Genomic DNA, 22,098 nt, shown 5'->3' on the forward strand with positions numbered 1-22,098 from the left:
GACACCTCCGATACATTGACTGCTTGGCATCTTCAGTGAGTCTTGTCAGCTCCCCAAAGGCAGACAGATGTGGTCCCTCTCTCCCATGTCCCTGGAGTCTGCCTTTGCCTCTTGTCTCGACACATCATCCCTGTAACTTCCCCTTGGAATGCTGATCCTGCAGGCCACTATCTCCACGAAGCGGTTGCGTCTTTGCTTCAACCCTAGTGAGTGCCAGTGTTCTCCCTCACCAGCCTCGCCTACAGACACCTCAAAGGCACAGAGTTGTGGACGCCCACAATTAGCCTTCTCTTACCTACTCAAGACTGTGTCTTCTCTTTGGCCTGTAACAGGCAGCCTACTCCAGGAAGCTTTTCCTGGCCTCTCCCAGCCCAAAGATCATCTCCCCTTCCCCTGCATTCTTCCTGTGTTTGAATATTGTCAGTTGGGAACAACCCATGGTCACTGTTTGGCTTTACACTCTGTGGGCTACTATCGGAGAAGCCAGTTTATACTGGGAAATAAAAGCAAACTTCAATAATAAACACTAGCCATGTTAGATGTCTGTGAGTGTATTCATGGTTTATGGACCACAGACGGGTTTAAAATACTTTAGAACACCCCCTACCATGTTAACAAACGGTAGCACCAAAACTTCAATGTTCCTCAAACCCCCTACAACTCCACTGATGCCTAGAACTCCCCTTGACTGTCAGGCGTTTGGCTTTTTGTATCCTCATACGTCCAGCACAGAGCCGCGGGGACTACTGTCTATGATGGGTGTATAGGGCCATGGTCAGAGCCTTATCCTCACATCTGCCTTAATGTCCCCTGGATCTTTGTAGAGTGACATTAATTCCCTTGAATGTTCTGTCCAAGCCGGAAACCCCTGTTCACATCTAGGGACCGGCTGCTTGAAATACGGTAAATATCTGGGGAGAAAAAAAATGTCTGATTTTACTTAACATTAGTTTAAATATTTGTGATTTTATTTTATTCTTTTAAAATAGGTGTGGGGGTGAGGGGGGATGAGTATGAGCTCTGTGAGGCAGGACATGGGTCTGTGTTCTTGAGTTTAGCCTCTAGGCTAAGAGGAGGGCATCCAGTTCTCCAAAGCTGGAGCTACATGAAGTTGCTAACTGTCTGATGAGGATACTGTGAACTAAACTTAGGTTCTCCGCCAGACACTGAGCCATCTCTCTAGCCCCATCTTTCGTCTTTAAATGCAATAGAAGCTAGGTTTGGACTGCTGTGAGGAACACCAGCAGAAACAAAAAACTCAAGATTAAGGAGGGTTTTTTTGTTTTGTTTTGTTTTTCATTTCTTTGTTCTGTTTTGAGAAATCTGGTGTACGGCAGACCCTAACATATCTCTTGATGAGCGGCAGGGACATGCCTAGTCATTTCCAGGTACATTTCAAAATCTCACTGCGAATCCTCCTCTGATCATTTGGCTGACGTTTGTAAGTCGTCTCGGGCTGGGGAGGCACGGATGGAATGCAGACAGAGCTATGCATGTCGTATACTCATCAATTTCCAACTCTTGGAAAGCCTAGGCCGGTCCTTAATCAGTTAAATTCTTGAGCCGAATTATTCCTTTTTCTCTAGAGGGAGAGAAAGACTTTTCAGCAACCTTTGGCCTTGACCCAGAGCTCTGGCATTGCCACGGCCTGGGAAACAGGCACAGCCTGGCCAGTGAGGGCCAGAGCTCCTGGAGGTTCTCTCCCAAACCCCAGCATCTTCTTTCCCTTGAAAGCCCTCCCATGACTGCAGAGACACTTGCTCAGCAGCCAGCCGCTACAGGCTGGCCTACTTTTCCCTCAGTGCGTGTACTTGGAGCGCCACCTAGTGGCATTGATTTTCGGTCTGTTGCCCAAATAGAGCCCACTACCTTTGGTTTCTTGGGCATTTGTTAATGTAGAACAGGAAGGTGGGCTTTGGGTTTTATAGATGAATGGATGTCTGTAGTTCATTTCGACCTATTAACCTTATCTCTAGATAGATATAATGCTGTCACAAAGTCTTCCATGATTTTTTTTTTTTTTCTGAAGCACCTGATTCGGTAAGCAGACCACCTCAAATTGTTCCTTCTACTCAGTCTAGCTGACTGCTAGGGCATTTTCTTGGGAAGCAGAGCCTGAAAACCTGAATCTGAAACCCTTGTCACCCTGGGACTCAATGCCCACCACCCCTCTCCCTGCAGAGAGTCCTTAGAACCCGGTGAGGCTGCAGCCCTCCGTAATACGTGACTCTGCTTAAGAAGGTCTTTCATAGGCAAAAGACCTCACTATGCCAGCCAGGCAAGAACAACAGTCAGTGCTACCTCTCGCATTAATACTGAAATTATCCATAGCCTTGGGGGGCTAGGAGTGACAGGGACAGACAGAGAAAGTGCACTCATGCATCCTCCAAAATGTGAAAAGCACTCCTAAACTCCAGCGAATGAAGGAACTGAGCAGTAGACCGTGAGAAATAATGAAGACAGTCAGAACAGTAAAATGAAGGTTAAAAGAAAAATACAAAGACTCAGTAAAGTGAATAACCACAAACATAAACAAATTAACCAAAAAACAGAGAAGACCCAAATTATTAAAAATGAAGTGTTTTATGATTTTACAATAGATAGCCATGAAAACTGCAGGATTATCAGCAAATACTTACATATTTTGAAAAACAACAGGAAAGTCCAGAAATGGGTAAATTCATGCTTAGAACCAATATTAAATCAAGAGGTTACAGATAATTTAAATAGGTCTGTAGCAAAGCAGCGGATTAAAGAAATAACAGTCTTTCGATGAAAAGACCTCCCCCTGGGAAAGATGAGGTTGGACATCTTGTCATGCCTCAGAGGAAGCTGCAGTCCCAGGGAGGGGATCAGGTCTGACTGTCATTAAGGTCCACACACATTGGTGAAGCCCACAGCTCACAGCAAAAGCTGCAGACTTCGGTGAGAAACCCCAGCTGACAGGGCAGTCCCTGCCGCTCCGTGGAAGACAGCAGAGAGAAACTCCATCCCTGAACATTAATTCCTACCAGGACTGACTCCCCCGCTCGACACTTTAAAGGTCACCACTGAAAGCAAAAGCAGGACTTGAATTTTCCAGATTGAAATAAGAAAGAAGAACTCAACCAACGAACTAACTCTGTATTCGCAATCCCAGCACAGAACAGGAACACCGTGAAAAACGACCGTTATCCTCCACAAACCACCGCAGAATAGTGCGTGAGAGAAACAGAAAAATAAGGCAGTCCGTCTACAGTATGAAAGCAGAGTTGGATATTGTTGAATAACAGTCAAACTGAAATGAAGATAGGATATGAAAGGCTCAATAAGCCAAATAAAAACGACAATGGAAGCCTCATCAACAGAATGGATCGCAAGCCAGGAATGGAAGAGAAAGTAGAGGAACTGGATGGATTACTAAAGGGGAATGTGGAGGAGCTGCATCACTTACTAAAGTTGAGTAAAAACTTTAAAAGAAACATGAACATGAAGCGGCAGAGCTCTGGGAGACCACACGAAGATCTATGTTTCAGATGGGCATAGAAGGAGAAGAACGCCGCAGTGAAGGCCTAGAGAATGTTCTCAATAAAATCATAAGAGAGATTTCCCCAAACAAAGACAAAGAAATGTCCATCTAGGTATAAGACATCTGCAGAAATCCAAATAGATAAGATCAGAAAAGAAACTCTTTATGATATGTTGTAGTTGAAACATTAAAAGTGAAGACTAAAGAAAGGGTGCTAAAGGCTTCAAGAGAGAAAAGTCAACTCAACTTACAATGGCAGAATAACACCTGGTTATTAATCTGATTAATAACATCAGAATAACAATTGATTGACAGAAAACATAAAGCCAGAAGGGCCAGGAAGGATGTGTTCCAAGTTTTGAAAGACTAGTTATGAACTTAGACTATTTTGCTCAGTGAAACTAACTATTAAAGTTGAAGGTAAAATAAAAAACATTTCATGATAAGCAGAGAATAAAGAAACTTATGGCTATTGATCCATCTATGTCGAAGACACCAGAGGAGGTATGTGAGTCTGAAGACCAGCATAAACACACCCAAGAAAGTACAATAATCAATTAATGATTCCAGAAGAGTCAAAGAAAAGAGGGCTAAGAAGCCACCCCAAAACAAAGGGTGACAAGAATTAAGAGATATCATTCAATAATAAATCTTAATATTAACACTCTCAATCCTCCTAATAAAGAGACAGACAAGCAGACCGCATTAGAGAACAGGGTCCATCTTTTTGTTGCCAGCAGGAAATTTATCTCCCCCATGCACCATGGGAAAAAGGTATTGCCAGCAAATGAAACCAAGAAACACAGGGCATGGCCATTCTAACATGACAGAATACACATTGTGGGGGACTGAATGCAATTGGCCCCATCAGGACATAGGGAGAGGCACCGTTAGGAGGTGTGGCTTTGCTGCAATAGGTATTGCCTTGGTGGAGGAATTGTGTCACTGTGGGATGGGGCTCGGAGGCTCCGTATATTCTCAAGCCATGTCTAGTGTCCTAGTTCCCTTCCTGTTGGATGCTGGTCAAGATGGAGGGCTCTCAGCCCCTCTAATATGATGTCTGTTTACACGCCAGCATGTATGATGAGAACGGACTAAATCTCTGAAAATGCAAGCCACCCCAATTAAACGTTATTTTTTTCCTTCATAAGAGTTGCCTTGGTCATGGTGTCTCCTCCCAGCAACAGAAACCCAAAGACACACTTCAAAGCAAAACTAATCAGAAGAGATACGAAGGCTAATGTCATACTCACGGAAGGAATAATCAATGAAGCAGATATTATAATCTGAAACATATGCGCCACCAAACACAGGTGCACCCAGTTCCATACAAGCAGTCCCAGTAGGTTTTAAAGCACAGATTAACTCTAACACAGTGATTGTGGGTAACTTCAATACCCATGCTCACTGATATGGAGGTCGTCCGAACATTAACTAAACAGAGAAACTCTGGAGTTAAATCACATCATAAATCAAATGGCCCTAACAGATGTCTATAGAACATCCCACCCAGACACTAAATACACATTATTTTCTGCAGGGCATGACATTTTTTTTTTAAAGGCAACCACCTAATAAGACAAGGGCAAGTTTTAATTAAATTAGATAACCTTCTACTGAGTGATGATTGGGCCAGGGAAGAAATCAAAAAAGAAATTTGAACTTTCGTAGAATTGAATAAAAATGAATATGCAAAATAGCAAACTACATGGGAAGGGATGAAGAGAGTCCTAATAAGATCTGTTACCAAAAAAAAAAATGAGATATGTCAAATTAATAATTTAATCATTCACCTGAAGTCCTTATAGAAACCAAGAACAGATAACACCTTCAAAACATAGAGAGGAAGAGACAGTGAAATTCAAAATAGGAATTAAGGAAATAGAAACAATAACAAAAATCAATGACATGAAGATACATTTCTCTGACAAGGTTGACAAACCTTTAGTCTAGTTAGCAAAAAGAAAGAGAGAAGACCCAAACTGGAGATAAAAAGGAAGACATTACCTTAGACACTAACGAAACTGAAAAAATCAATCAGAAGAACATACTCTAAAAATGTATATTCCACTAAACTGGAAAACCTGAAAAAAATGTTTGGGCTTCTATACACATATGACCCACAAAGGGTAAGTCAAGCTGAAGCAGGTCATTTAAGTAGATATATATCAAACAATGAGATTAAAGCAATATTTTGAAAACTATAGGTGAATCAATATTATGTAATGTTAAGTTTTTTTCCTAAAGCTAGTGCAGTAGGCTATGAGCTTGACTTTTGTGAATGAATTAAATGCAGTTCTTGCGACATAGACGTCAGTCTCGCTAACACTATGTGAAGATGACAACTTGGGAAAGAAATCTCCCAGTTAACGAACCTGGGTGAATTCGGTCCAGGGTTCTATTTGCTCTTCAAAGAAGAATAAACACTAATCTCCTCAATGATTCTGTAAAATATAAAAGGAAGGAAGTCTCCAAATTCCTTAAGAAGTCAGCATTATTCTGGTACCTAAGATAGACAAGACCCTATTAAAAAAAGAGAGAATTATAAACTATTCTGCCTGCTGAACCATAGGCAGAAAAATTCTGAATAAAATATTTGGAAGCTGAGCAAAGAATATATCAAAAAAATCACACAGCATGAACAAGTTGGCTTTATGCCAGAGACACAGATATGATCCACAATATTTAAATCAATGAACTGAATCTACCCCATGAATAGAGTCATTGACAAAAATTACAAGATAATCTCAATAGATAAAAAAACAAACAAACATAGCCTTTGACAAAACTCAACATTACAGCATGCTAAAAGTCCTGGAGGGATTCAAGATACAGTGGACTTATCTCAACGTAAGAAAGACAATACACAGAAAGCCAACGTCCAACACCTTGCTAGATGAAGAAAAAACTCAAAGCATTTCCATTAAGCCCAGGAACAAACACAGGGTGGCTACTTTCCCTACTCAAGTTCAATGTGATACTTGAAATCTTATAAGATAAAAGTGGAAGGAGAAAAATAAAGCAAAAGTATTTGTATTGACAGATAATATGATTTTATACATAAGGAACCCAAATATTCTATTACAAATTTTCTATAGCTGATGAACAAGGTTTGCAAAGAGGCAAAATTAATTAACAAATTCATCACCCTCCCTACATATCAATGACAAACATAGGAGAGAAATAGCAGGAACAGTCTCGTTCACAATAGCCTAAACATATCTTGGAATAAATTGAACAAAGGAAGTAAAAGACTTACATAAGGAAAATTTCACAACACTGAAGAACTGAAAACATCAAGAGATAAAGAAACCTTCCAAATGCTCATGGATTGTTAGAAGCAATATTATAAAATTGGCCATGCTACCAAAAGCAATTGATACATTTAATGATCCTCACCAACATTCACAGAAATTAAATACAGTGATCTGATATTTCATATGGAAAAGACGTCCTAAAGTATGGGAAAAATCTCTCCCAACTCTACTTCTGTCAAGGAGCTAACATCTAGAACTTACAAAGAACTCTAAAAGTTAAACAGCAACAGCATACAATCAATCCGTTAATGAAAGAGCATCAAAACCAAACAATAAGACATTACTGCTGAACCCAGCATGTATTTTGGTTGCAAAATGTGCAGAAACCAAGTTGTTGCTGGAGCTGTGATGTTCCTCCCTAGAAGTTAGCTTTCTCGGTTCAGGAAGTTGCTGTGTAACTTGCTGGGAGAAAAATGCCATCAACAGTTTTACCAAGCTATGAGCCCTGTGAGATTCAATGACAACTTTTCAGCAAGCTGTGCCCAATGGCGCAAAATGCCTGTTATGGCTCCTGCAGCCACCCACGCCTGGTGCTGTAAAACTGGTCAAAAGTCCGGGGGTGTGGAGGTCATAGGCCCTATGGGAAAACCTACTGTTGTCTTGCTATATGGACATGATGTCAAACTGCCTTCTCAATGTTCACATTTACATCCATAGATGGTTGACAGCCTAAGCTAAAGGAGCATCGTCTTGAAATGGACATTGGCAAATACAGAAATTCCTAACTGAGGAGAGTGCTGAGACCGTGGAGTGATCAACCCTAATCGGACATCTACGTAACCCCTTCCGATGCTCAGGAAACGTTGCTAAGAAGAAGCGTAGAGATAATGTAAAAGCCAGAGAATGGGCAAGAGTGCTCGCAATGCTGTCTTATAGACATGACTTGGGTATTGAACCCATGAGCACACAGCAGCAGAGGACTGGGCTCATCGGCATTCTGCCATGGAGCAAGGAGAAGGTCATAAGTGTCACTCTTCCCTTAGGAGGTAATTCATGGTTGGTGGAGGTGGAAGAGTCAGCCCTTATTGCCATAGCTCACCTATGCTCGGGCAGGCAACTTTAATTACAGTGGACCACAGCCAAGGAAGTAGCAGGGGCCTCTTGGGAATAGTGGTTTGGTGGGAAGCAGAAGTGAATAAGGTTGAATGACAGAGGAGATTATAATCAAATTATGTTATATACAGATATGTAATGCAATCATGCCCATAAAGCTTAGAAAAAAATTGAGTCAATGAATTGAATCAGCAACATTCAAAGGAAGGACAGATGGACACAGAATATTTGGGGAAAAAAAGTCGAAAATTCTTAGCCTCCAGGGAGATGCAAATTTAATCGGTCCTGGAATTTCAAGTCTCACCAGCCAGATGGCTATAAGTGAAACAAATGACGAGAAATATTCATAAGGATGCAAGGGAAGATGAACTCCTAGTAGCTGCCAGTCAGGATGCAAATCTGCGAGGCCACAGTGGAAATCAGGGGGAGGCTCCTCAGGGAACTGAAAACAGCACGCAAACCCAAGGAACTCTAAGTCAGCACACCCTGTGCCTTCGTTGACATCATGCTTACTGAAGTACTACTCACAACGCCCAAGATCGGGCGCCAGTCTAGACGCCCACCAACAGATAAATGGGTCAAAGGAAAACATGGTATAGCTACACATTGTGGTTTCATTCATTCATCAAGAAGAATGAAATTATGTCATTTGCAAAAACATTGAATGAAAGACAATCCCGTTAAATACGGTTAGTTGAGTTTGCCTGAGTTAGAAAGACAAAGACCATGTGTGTCCATCCATTCCTGTGGGTAATAATATAGATTGTTATTCGAAGTGGAACTATAAGGGAGAAAGAAGGGCTCTGAAAGGGAAGGTGGGGAGGGGAACAAGAAAGGGCAATTAGGTGTGGGAGAGAGACAGAATTATCACAAGCTGTCTTTGTATGCTGGATTTGTGAGTATGCTGCCCTCTAGTGGGCATTGGGCTGATGTGCATAGTTGCTATAACCCAGTACTCAGCAAAATGAGTCTTAGACCTAATATTCTTACTGTATTAGGAGAGATTTTAAAAAAAGACAGTGTTGGAGTGCATAAAATCAAAATGCATCATATTCTAGTGTGAAAACGCTCCCCCAGTCAGGGGGAATGAAAGGTACCTTCAACTCAGAACACTTTTAATTGATAGTACATTTTCTGAAATATAATCTAAAAAAGTTAAGTTTTTAATGTATCTTTGGGTTTCTTGTTTGTTTCATGGTTTGGCACTGGGAATGGAGTTTGGGATCTCATACGTGCTAAACTCACAATCTACCCCTGAGCCACACTCCTGGCCAAAAGTGACATGTTTTTGAAGACAGGGGGACATGTCAGTGGCTCTGTTTAGACCTACTAGAGCTGCTGGTGACGCTTATCTCTAGAGCGTGGGAAGAACGGCCCATTGGAGCAATCCTAACAGGTTTTCAGGCCCAGCACCGACAATTAGCTTCAGGTAAGAGCCTTAGGTGACAGTCATTTGGGGAGCTGGCATCAACAACCGCCAGAAAGATTTCCAGTTTGCTCCGCATGGTGGGAATTGTAATAAACACCCTATCCAAGTGCAAGCTCTTCTTTGGTTTAGATCGGGGTTTACTGCAGTGGGGGAGCGACGTTGTCAGACAAGGGCTCCTGTGTTGAAACACTTCTATGTCTGCCTTGGGCTAGAAAGGGTACCACGCAGATGCTAGCCTTCACCACACAGTCAGGCTTCATCTTTTGAATTAGATACGTCTTCCAGAAGAGCAGGGACAGAATTTTACCTGAACAATGTACTCATCTGTGCATCTCTTCTCCGGTTTGATGCCACGAGCAATATCACCACGCACAGGCCTGTACAGATGCCGAGACCGTGTTTCTCACGACCTCGTCAGTGGGGCTGTCACCAAGGAACTGCTGCACCCAGGGAAACGAAGCAGCTGGTTTTATATGGTGTGCAAACTGTCTATCTGTCCCTGCAACAGACGCCTGCGAAATATCAGTTTACAAAGAGAAAGAGGACTTTGGGCTCCTCGTTTTGGAAATCGCGGTAATGACCTGTTGGCCCCATCGTTTGTTTCGAGTTTTGGCAAGACAGACATAAGGACAGGACATCATGGCAGAGTCACACCATGCCTCTCATGTTAGAAAGCCAAAGTGAAGAAAAGGAAGGCTGTCGCCCTGACTTGAAAACTAGGTCACTCTCTTAAAGGTTCCATCTGTTCCCAATATTGCTGCTTAGAGATTAAAGCCTTTAGCATGCTGGCCATGGAGGGACATTCAAGATCCACACTACAGTGCCAGGCTGATGAATGTCCTCAGTACTGCACAGAAGAGCTGTCCCCCCGAATGCCCATGACGGATGGGCACCAGGTCCTCCTTTGTCAGTATGTAACCTGTGCAGTGACAGTAATTTCTACTATCATTTCACTGTTTGTTAAATCAGCAAAAGATGGCTGGTTTTTGTCAACTTGGCACCGTCTTAACTGAGAAAATACCTCTGTAAGATTATTTTGTATGCAAGTCTGTGGAGTACTGTCTTGATCTGTGATTGACATAGGAGGGCCCCCCCCCCACTGCGGGGTGCCATCCCGGGAGGTAGTCAGCGGTCAAGAAAGCAAACTGAGAAGGAGATAGAGAGTCAGTCAGTGAGCCTGAAACAGTTCCTGCCTCTGGGTTCTCGTCTTGAGTTCCTGCCCTGCCCTTCCTCAGTGATGAACGGCCACATGGAAGTATAAGCTGAAATAAACCCTTTCCTTCCCTCCCCCCCCCCCACCGCTTTGCTTTCTGTCATGGTGTTTATAATCACAGTCACAGACAGCTACGTGGGGCGGCTTTAGCACACTGAGATGCACAGCAATCTTGAGGACTATTCCACTTCTCAGATCGTGTAGGCTGAGAGAAAGAAAACTCATTATCAACTTCGCAGCTCATTACCAGGCTCGCTCTACATAAACAACCGCTCCTGACTGCCAGGAGTCGCTCTGGCTCACATCCCTCTCACCCTTCCTTCTGGGCATGGCACTATGAAGACGATTCTAATAGGACTTCCTAGACGCAGTGAGGATGCGGCTGTGCAAGCGTGATACATCGAGCAAGGGTACTGCTGAAACCGTGGCTGGCTCTCGGACGACTCCGTGACCCTGAGGTGATTACCAAATTCCTCAGAGCCGCGCTTGCTCTGAGCATTAAATGGGAAGGTGTCACCGGCCGCCTGCCCAGCAAAACTCTTTGAGGACAGAAGCATTTGATGCTCGTGCCCTAAAGATGACTCTCAGTGAGCACTCCCATACCTCGTCTGGTCCCCCTCTCCATAGCGTGGCGTGGCTGACTGCACTCATCACATAGGAAGTGTGCACCCGAGTGTGGCGGCACACTGCTCCAAGTAAAGTTGCACAGTGTATGATGTGTGGCTCACATTTTGGACCTAAGTAGCTTCTCGGAGATGAGAATCACAGACCATAATCTAGAGGGATGGTGGATAACTTTGTTCTATGAAAAGGTCAATGCCACAATAGCCTCATTCAATCCTTCAACGCTAGGTGCCTCCAGCATGTTCCTAGCTCAGTCTCTGTCTTGTCCCTTTTCTCTGTTGTCCTGAGTCCCTTGTAGACTCTCTCTTTTCTGTAGGACTCAGTATTAATCACACTGCTGTTTCTCAGCTTCTCCACAGCCTTCCCCTACAGCCTTCCCGTTTAGACACACTCACTCTTATAGCTGTGTTCATCTCCGGGCACAGTTTTGAGGCCAGTGTGAGGCAAAGTGAAAGGGTGGGCAGAAGACGAAATACCAAGGTATGTGTCAGTGTCTTGCTCACTACCACGCTGCTACAAGACAAGTCTTCCTGTCAGTAACATGCACGACCCCGTGTCTCTGTGTTCCCTGGGGGCTTATAGTTCTAAACACAGCCTCTGAATGGGACAATAGCTACATTATTTTCTAATACGATTTTGTATTGAAATTATTTTTATACAAAAAAAATATGAACCAAATTCTACAGATACTGAGGTGAGTGTGTGTGTGTGTGTGTGTGTGTGTGGAATGCAGTCATAACTTTGTTTCCTATAACTTTAAAAGCATTTCCTGAACCCCAGTGATACTCACCATGGATACCGAAAAGCTATGAAGGACTCTTGCTCATTGGTCAATTCATTGATTAGCTGAAGTGTATGGATCATTCAGAGTTAAGAGTGGCAAATGTCATTCTGAATTGCAACGATTAAAACTTATTCTTAGTATTTAAATCTTATCAAAATATAAGAAATGGGTTTCCAAACCTTGAAAAAGCTGTACAATTGCAACCAAAATGGGTTCATTTTAGGCTCTTCAGTTGGTATAAAAGGCAATTTCCCTCTTTTGTTATCTGAAACACTACTTTAGAGGATGCTCTTGAGCATGTACCAGGAATAAAAGGAGTACAAATGCCGATGTCTGGAGACCTCACCGGCTCAGGGAAACGATCTGAACAAGCCTTAGCATCTGCACTTCTCCAAACACAAGCGCTCGCCGGGGGATGCACCACAGTACACACACGTGTGCCCCCACACCTCCGTGTACCAGCACACGCTGTGTGGTGCACCGGAGTATACACTCACACACATATGCCCCCAACACACATGTGCCCCGCACACATGTGCAGCCTTCAAATCATCTGCATACCCATGAGGCACCAAGCCTGGTACAGGTATGTTAGTCACCAGCCAAGCTGGCCAGCCCCCCCAGTGCTGCCCAACTGCTCACCGCATGGTGTAGAGTAGCGTGCCGTCATCCTCCAGCCGCAGCAGCTTGTTGGGTGTGGTCATGTTGTGTGCAATGGACTTCTTCCCGTTGTGGAAGAACGTGTCTGGCGTCCAGATCTTGCTGGCAAGGAGGTTGTTGAGAGGCAGGCGTTGCATGGGCCCCTTGAACCGCAGCCTCTCATCTTTCCAGCTTTGCCGAAAGAACACATCTATGGTATATTCCTAATACAGAAGACGGCATCAGGGTGGCATCTCAGTAGGAGAGGCCCCTTAACATGGTCGATTCGCTGTGGGAACTGTCTGTGTTGACCAGGCTTTGGTACCTACCATTTCCGTGTCGGACACTGGACCGAAGCTGGTAACATAGATGTCTGTTCGCACCTGCGTGATTCGCTCTGAAACACAGACATAGGTTGCTCTGCGCTGCCTCACCATGAGCCTCCTCTACGCTGTGCTGGTGTTCTCAGTGCGGTACTCAACTCCATCCTGTATAGCTGGTGTGTTTATGTGCTTTGTGAACCTGGAATACTTGAAAAAATACTCAATGGGCTGGGCTGTTCCACGCTAAAAATCAAATCAGAGTACCCATCGTGTTAGGGAAATGGTTTGGGTCTCATGGTACCCCTCCTCCCTGGGGAGAAGGTCATCTGTAGATGTGGACTGGGATGCCGGGTCTTGAGTAGTGACACTCCTAAACCTGGCGCCATAAGGCCAGCCTGCTGTGGGTGTACTCAGGGAAGGAGCGATGAGCAGAGCTTGGGTGCATGCCAAAACAAGTACAGATTGAAAAAAAAAACCTGCTCCTCCTTGTATGGCATTGTGAATTGTTAGAAACCCCCATCGCAGGGTCCTACTGTACTTACTAAAGTGATGGGGTATACAGAAGTATCAAAATGGTCAATAATACTTGGACAGGGGCTCCTGTCTTTTTTTTCCCTGGGTCATGAGCAGAATCTATATTGGGAATGTACCACCACCCACACTTAACCACTTCCAGCTGCCTAATGGCATGCGGGGCTCCAACAGTTCCCCAACTCTCCTGCTGAGGTGCTATTCCACTGCATGGTGTATATTTACCATGTTGTGTAGTGTGATTTTAGCGCCTGCCTTCTGGATCAGATACAAGCCCTACTGTGCCCTCTGCGCCGGAGCGGCCTGTTAGGCTCTCTGCTGAATGCAAGAGTGCTACGAAATTGAGCAAGACTTGATGTCAGCTCAGCCGTCATCTGCGCTTGGTCCCTCTGAGGGTGCACAGAGAGACGGGACTGTTGGGTACTGAGCCCGATAATGTCTTTCCATGGGGTAGAGGGATGACGCCAGACCTGTGAGGACTCTTCTTGCACTAATGCAGATCTGTGCTTTTTCCGTGAATCTTTGTTAATGATACAGACAGGAGAGAAGTCACTTACTTCTCTTCAAGTGTGCATCTGCCCAAGGGTCTAAACCGCACGGCTTTGATGTAGAGGAACCAAGGCAGCAGATAGAGCGTTTGGGAGAGACCTCCACTGGGGTTCCCCTTTCGATAAGCGGGGGCATTTTAAATACTTTAACTATGAATTCAGTGATGAAACAGTCTTCTACTATGCAAAGACACAGAGAGAACCTTTGGTGGGCAGTGAAATTCTGATAACCATTTGCAGGAAAGTGAGTGAGAGCCATTTTGGTTACTTCCTAAAACACGGTGTCCTCAGCTTTAACAGCACCTAAAAACTTGGTTCCCTTCTAAGGAACCAGAATGAGCTGTCCGATTATCTGGAAAGCAAGAAGTCTTCAGCAATGTGATAAGGAAACCACTTCCCTCCAGCCCCACGAATCTGGAAAATAACACAGGACAAAAGATAGCTAAGTATTCCACTCAAAATCCTGGTCAAGTAGTTCTCTCCGGAACTGTCTGAATTTCACTCAGCATGTGATTACAGCTGAGGGTGCTTTCACCCTGGATCTCCCCAGGCCTCAGCTGGAGGCACACTCACCTCCCAGCCCAGGGCGCAGTCTGTTGTCATAGCCATCCAAAAGCCCGTCCAAGATCCTGGTGAATATCGTGATGTTGTCATTGGTCTCGTCTCGGACAGAACTGGTTGGCATTTGTGAGAAACTTTCAAAGAGAAAAACAAAAGAGAGAAAATTCCAATTGCTTCTTATAAATATTTCTTTTTCAAGACAGGCACACAGGACTCCTATGGCATCTGACCTTGGAGGACTGGAATCTAATAAATAGGCCTGCCACTCTGCCTTGGCTGGCCACTAGGTTCCCTTCATCTGGAATATTCTTCCTTCTGCTCTAGGTGAAATGGTTGTCAACTTGACATCAAACTTCAGGTTCTACACTCTTTTTGAGGATCTGGAAGTTCTTGTTTCTTTTCTGAAGGCTGGGCTGCTCTTACAGAATGTAACCCTCAACATTAATCTCTGTACCTGGACTAGCAGGGCCATGAAATCACAGGGAATTTCAGAGCTTTATGTAAATCAGAAAAAAAACTGAATCTCAAAGTCAGCAGTGAGAACAGGGAGGCTGAAAAATTTTAACCCAAGGAAGGTGTGGTGGCATAAACTTTCAATCCCAGCAGTCAGGAGTTAGAGACAAGTAGAACTCTGTGAGTAAAGAGCAGCCTGGTCTACATAATGAGGTCCAGACAAACTAAAGCTACATAGTGAGACTCTATCTCAAAAAAAAAAAAAAAAAAAAAAAAAGAAATTGTACCTAAGTTAGGAGACAAGAACCATTACTGGCAGACTGGCCAACAGGAAATGAACAAGAGTATTCTGGTTTTATTCAATGGTGGGGAGTTTTTTAGATTCCAAAAGTTGGTGGAGCTGAAGCTGAAAGCCAGAATCGACCTACTTAAATGTGATCAATAAAAGCAATTATTCCCAAGAAGTTGGTGCGCTAGACACACAGCAATTCTGACCTCAGCATATACCCTGAGAAAACCAAGACTGTCTCTAACAGTTGCCCGGAAGACAATAACGCGTCTGGAGATCACAGATCCTCCTCCATTTCCTTCGGATGATTTCAGGGGTACAGTCAGCACTTGGCATACAAACTGGTCTGGGCTTCACAGACTCAAGGCGCATTATTGGATGACATTCAGTACTCTTGGCACACTGCAAAGAAAAGCGCATGATTCCTGTCCCTTCCCTGGGAAGCCTGGCTGTGGGATGCTGTGGGAAACTGCAGAAGCACTTCATGCCATTGTTAAAATCAGCGTTACCATCTCTCGGTGAGAGGATGAGGCCAGACTGTGCACGCTCTTTCCCCCCTCAGCTCTTGAAAACCATGCACTTTCATTGATCGCATCTAAGCAGATCAACCCATCACTGGCCCCAAAGAGAGTCCACTTTGAATAAGCATGAAATTCTCATGATCTAATTTTCACACCACCATTTAAACACATACAGCTGAAAGTTCTCACAACCTAAATTTCAGTCCTGTTAGGACAGAGGCTACAGATGTACTTATCTCTTTTCTTTAGTATTTTAAAATTTCGGGTGCCCCTTATTTCTAGCACCCATAATAATTTCAGACTTCGGAAGAAACAAGGGAGCTGCTCCCCACTCCTGGTAGGTAGTAGCTGGGTGGAAAGACTTGAAACATCTGGGCTGCATAAGATGAATTCTGTACTCTAGGCTTGCTTGGCTGTCTAGTAACTAGGCACAAAATATCTGGTCTCACAGTCTCCTCAAGACATTCAGTGATTGTCCATCTGGTTATCCAATTTTAGGCAATGTCCAGCTGCCTAATGTTAAGAGGGCCTCACCATCTCTTCAATTTAACAATTAAGGTGTGAGAATATTCAACAGTAGGTGGTGTGGGAGGGCCTTCTGTCTATGTGTTGCTTTTATTGGTTGATGAATAAAGAACTGACTTGGCCCATAGCATGGGAGGATGAAGGCGGAGTCAGAGAGGAGGCATGGAGCCACTGGAGACAGACGCTGGGAACTTTTGCCGCTAAGCCACAGCCACGTTGCGATATACAGATTAATAGAGATATGAGTTTAGCCAGAAATACACTTAAGCTATTGGCCAAACAGCATTGCAAATAATACAGTTTCTGTGTGATTATTTTGTGGCTGTGCCACCAGGACCAACAAGCAGCCCTCTCCTACAACAAGTAAGAAAAAATAATACTTTCATATATGAGTCCATTTCCCACTACTTAAAGTACCCAAGGTCAACTTCATTCAGAAGTCTTAACATACAAACATCATGAACAGGCCATTCAGAATCTATAAACTATTTATTACTCAGGAGATAGTATTTCTGAGCACCCACACAGTGTATGTTGCCTGCCAACTAGCCATTTAGTAGCTGTCTTTATTACCAGCAGAACTGCCACATCATTGTCAAGTACAATGTCAAGGAAAGCTTATTTTAGTTAATAAATGGCCCTGAAGTACAAGGGTAACGATGTTGGTGATTTCATTACAGTGTAGTGTTAAAACCTTTCGATTTTATTATTGTTGCTCTTGATCTCTCAGTATGCCTAATTTATAGGCTGAACTTTACCACAGGTGTGCACAATAGAAATTTTTGGTTTTTTTACAGATACTGGACTTGACACTATCCTAAATTTTAGGCACCCACCAGGGGTTTGGGATATATCCCCACAATCAAGGGGCAATAATTTCATGTTTCATGGGCTTTCTACGTTGATCCATTATCAATTATGAAATGTTATTCAATCACATTGGGTAGAAACATACCTGGCCATCAAGAGAAAAAGATTTGGTGACGCCACTGGCTATTTTCATGACAGCATGCCACTATATCACTTCTTTCTCTCTCTCTCTCTTCTCTCTCTCTCTCTCTCTCTCTCTCCCACTGTTTCATTGTTTTGGGCAACTGGTGTGCCTCTTGGATCTGAATCTGACTTTACCCCAACCCAAGTTGTCCCCAAGGCCAGGGATAGATGCAATGTTTATGAATTCCAGAGCTGTTTCCGTTTATTGGACATATACTTAATTATTTTTATTTTATGTGCATAGGAGTTTCGCCTGCATGCTCGTCTGTGCAACAGGTACATGACTGGAGCCCACAGAGGCCCAAAGAGGGTATTAGAGTTTATGAAACTGGAATTACGGATGGTTGGGAACACTATGTGGAACTGAACCAAGGTCCTCTGGAAGAGCAGTCAATGCTCTTAGCTTCCAAGTCGTCTCTCAGAATAGACACTATTTTTATCATATATTTTAAAATATTTTTCACTTGTCCATAATGACACTTTCCTTAGAAAAATTTCAGAACTTCCCTGTCCTGCCATAATTGCCTCCTGTATCAATTTTTGGACCTTCATGTAGCAGCATTCAGGGCTGGGAGGTGGAGGGTGTCTGAAATATTTTTTGTGTTGTATTAAATGGTCATGTGCCAGGAGTAGAAAAGAGACTTTAAGAAAAAAATCCACAGAAATGCCTCTTAGGGCAGAAGCAGGGTTGACGCTGCTGCTGTTGTTAGGTGGATTTTGTGTCTTTGTTTTCCATAACGAACCCCAGAATGAATGACCTGTGATTCGTGGCTGTGCCATGTCCTGTCCTCACGGTGCTGAGGGCTATGTAAGTTCCACTTGCTCCCCTGGCACAGTGGCTTCACCCACAGATATCTGGGGGCTTGCTTAGGCCCCTACCAAGCCGCAAGATCTTAGTCAGGAAGAAACCCTAGTTTGGACCAACCAACAGTTAGGGAAAGGAAAACAGTGGGGACATACTGGGATCTGTGTTCAGTGGGAGACAGGGTGACCGGAGCCTCAGGTGGGGTCACCGCATCTTCCCCAGGAAGGCCTGACCACCATCCATATTAACCCTGCTGAGTGTAGCCAAGGGGTCTGCTTACTCTTAACACAACTGTGAGTGAGCTCCTGTTTTAGGGGTCAAAAAAGATCTTTGAAGGAGTGGACTTTTGTGAGGCGAAGCTAAATCTGTTATCACTGACAAGCACCTTGGGCATAAAGGAAATGGCTTTAAGTGTTGGTGACTTACTCTGATTATAACTGAAGATTAATCCAATCCAATTATAAGGTTAAAATAGCTACTTTCTCTTAAAACATGAAGGTTTCCTATTGGGTTTTCAATATTGCTTATGAAAATGTACTATGCTATCCGATGCTCCAGGCCTACCACTTCTGCACTTACTGTTTCTTCTAGAAAAGGGATTCTTAAGACAACAGAGATGCCCTTCAATACCGAACCCCAAATCTGTGGGCGCTCAGATCCCTTTTGCAATAGCTGTGGGTGTGCATAGCATCTCCACACAGCCTCCCGCCTACTTAACCACTGCTAGCCCAGTGTGACCTGATGATTATTAAAGCATATTACTTAGAGAAAAACACACAGAAAAAAGTCTGCACATACTCGGCTACAGAGAAGTCAATTTTTCCAAGATTTTTAATCCAAACCAGAAAATGTGTGGTCAACTTTACAGATGCTTGAATCTGCGGGTATGTTGGGCCAGCTGTATAAAACCAACCTAACCTGTTCTAAAAGTCGCTACCTTTTGCATTCTCTAGTCCAGTTTATATGGAAGGCGTGAGGATGTGACCCAGTCACTCGGCTAATTTTGTTTTGAAGAATAAATGACACGATGAGCCCCATTTTCCAGCCTGATGACAGTCATAGACACAGAGCCTGCAGGAAAGGCAGGGACACTGGTAGGTACTGCAAAGTACCAAGTGTCCCTGAAATCCCTGTCATGGCGGTCCAACTTCTAATTTAAAGAAAGTGAGTTTAGGAACCGGCATCTTAAAAAATCTAACCCACTGAGAAGCTGGCTTTCCAAATAGTCTTGAAGAGAAATAAACTGTGAACACCTTCAGCAAGTGAAGGGGTCTCTCCCACTCTCTGTTGTCCCATTTCTGGCTTTTCCAAGGTGTTAGTTTCTTCTCGATTTCTGGTTCTTGGAGACTCGGGTTTAACTGACCTCGGAGAGAATAAGACACAGTATTTGTGGAGGCTGAGTCCTACCTGCTGATCTCCCTGTGTGGTCCTGGTAGAAAGAGGGCATTCTAAGGATAAGCTGGAGATAGATGGGCTAGCATAGGGTAGGTGCTCCAGGCTCCAGTAGCGTCTAAGACTTTAAATGCTCCTTGGGGAATCCCAGGGATGGGATCCAGTGACCAGTGTCTGAACCTTTGCCAGGTACTGTAGTAAATAGGGGCGGCGGGGCTGCCTTCCCAACACCCCAGCTGCCTGACTAGCTTATGCCCCGAAATAATTACACGAACACTGTATTCTTTTAATCACTGCTTGGCCCATTTCTATCTAGCCTCTTCTAGGCTAACTCTCGCACCTGGACTAGCCCATTTCTAATATTCTATGTAGCACAGCTAGGTGCGCTTACCGGGAAGATTCTAGCCTATGTCCATCCTGGGTTGGAGCTTCATTGTGTGCGTCTGCCTGGGAGCTGAGAGCATGGCGTCTCTCTGAGGCGTCTGCTCCCGAGAGGAGAGCTGTGGAGTCTGAGCTCACTTCCTCTTCCTCCCAGCGTTCTGTTCTGTTTACTCCTCCCACCTATCTTCTAACCAATGAGGGCCAAGCAGTTTCTTTTTATTTAACCAATGACCTTCCTCCATCAAGGTACTGTGGGGAGAACTGGGGTCACATAGAAGGCAGCGTTGACCCTGACATCTATCTAGACATGAGAAGCTTTAATACTGGAGAATTTCAAAAGCCACAGCTGGGGTAGGACCGTAGTGTCACTTCACAAAGCATGGCGTGACAGGAACACAAGGGACAGAGAGAACATGGCTATAGCTAGGTTTGGGATGGAAGAAAATAGACCTGAATTTTTGAGATTGAAGATTGACTCAATCCAATAAAAGGGGCATGGGAGAGAACTATGAACAGCTGTTTCAAAGAGGCAACTGGTATTTGAAGAAAGAATGTGAGACCTCCAGAAAAAGTCAGCATGAGGGATGCACTGCTCCTCAGTAACAGAGCACTGCAAGGGCCAGGTGATGGGTGACGGAGCACTCACTGTAAGGGCCAGGCACTGGGTGAGGGAGCACTGCAGGGGCCAGGCACTGGGTGACAGAGCACCGTGAGGACCAGGCACTGGTGATGAAGCACTCACTGCAAGAGTTAGGCACTGGATGACGGAGCACTGTGAGGACCAGGCACTGGATGACGGAGCACTCACTGCAAGGGCCAGGCACTGGTGATGAAGCACTCACTGCAAGGGCCAGGCACTGGATGATGGAGCACTCACTGTAAGGGCCAGACACTGGGTGATGGAGGACTCACTGCAAGGGCCAGGCGCTGGGTGACAGAGCACTGCAGGGGCCAGGCGCTGGGTGACGGAGCACTCACTGCAAGGGCCAGGGGCTGGGTGATGGAGCACTCACTGCAAGGGCCAGGCACTGGGATGGAGCACTACCAGGGACCTAGCTCTGGGTTTAATCATCAACACCACAAAATTTTTAAAAATTCAAAATGGTAACGTACACCTGAGAAGATAGTCACAAACAAAACCACAAAAGACTTTTGATGCCACGCTATACTTTTAAAAACTTCTTGAAGATAATAGTAACTTGATGTCTCTTTTGACAAGGCCCTTGGATTCTTAGGAATCATGGACTTGGAAGAGGCAAGATGTGAGAATAGACAGGCCAGTGACTAAGGAGCAAACAGTGGAGCTAAGAGGTGGGTCACCTGAGAGTCATTAGCTGGTTGTAGTTCTTTTGAATTTCTTTTATAAAATGAGGTCTCACACTATGGGGCACAAGTTGGCCTTGACCTCCTGGTCCAAAGCAGGTTGTTTGTTTGTTATGTTTTTTGCTGCAGACTCCCAGCTAGCTGGCATTTCTGCCATGTCCAGTTTGTTAGAATTTCTGAATGAGGCTGAAGGGAAATAAGGGGTGTAAAATCAAGGATGGGAAATTGAGAGGAAGCCACCTTCAGAGCGGCCATAACCCACCCAGCAGGAACTCTAGAACGGCCGCAGAATGCAGTCATGATCTCCCATGGCTTCAGGCTCTGTGTACAGAAATTTCATCAAGCACTGACCGAGAATGTGAGAAAAACATAGACACACACACACACACACACACACACACACACGCAAATTTGTTCTGTCATTTCCCCCACGGGGAAAGAGTATTATCACCTTTTATACTGTGTGTAATCTGGAAACAATGTAGCATAGCAGGGTGTACACAGGTCAGATGCAAATGCCGTTTCATATAAAGGACTGGGAAACCCAGAGGAGCTTCTGGAACCAGCTGCTTAGGGACAATGAACTCTGGAAAGCGAGTTGGCTAAGAGTTACTTTCTTAACGAGACCTAGAAGAATCATGTGTGTGCATGAGTTGGTGCGTGCATGCTCGTGCGTGGGTGAAGAATTTTAAAGGATTTTACATCAGTATAACTTTGCTTTTTTACTATTAACACATCCAGATTGCAATATCTATTAAGAATTTCGTTCACATTAAGTGACCCTGGTGAGGTTCCTCTACTATGGTGTTTTAAAGAGGTGAACAGCTCACCAGCCTTGGGAAGGTCATTTGAACATTGTCCTAGCACAGATGGTATTGGAGAAGAC

At 44.3% G+C, this 22,098-nt stretch overlaps 1 protein-coding gene across 6 annotated transcripts in view; it reads right to left on the bottom strand.

Moving 5' to 3' along the window:
* Positions 1-22,098, bottom strand: part of Gabra5 (gamma-aminobutyric acid type A receptor subunit alpha5) — an 88,390-nt gene that overhangs the window by 55,499 nt on the left and 10,793 nt on the right. For all 6 annotated transcript variants that reach the window (XM_041655550.1, XM_041655561.1, XM_041655522.1 and 3 more), the window contains 3 exons: positions 14,543-14,664; positions 12,897-12,964; positions 12,571-12,791 (listed from right to left, as the gene is read on the bottom strand). In XM_041655550.1, coding sequence (XP_041511484.1) covers positions 12,571-12,791; positions 12,897-12,964; positions 14,543-14,664 — 411 coding nt within the window. The remainder of the gene's footprint in view (positions 1-12,570; positions 12,792-12,896; positions 12,965-14,542; positions 14,665-22,098) is intronic.

The sequence above is a fragment of the Microtus oregoni genome, unplaced genomic scaffold (assembly GCF_018167655.1).
Source record: "Microtus oregoni isolate MIOR12 unplaced genomic scaffold, Mior012 000000F_ref0000247, whole genome shotgun sequence".
NCBI classification, from domain to species: Eukaryota; Metazoa; Chordata; class Mammalia; order Rodentia; family Cricetidae; genus Microtus; species Microtus oregoni.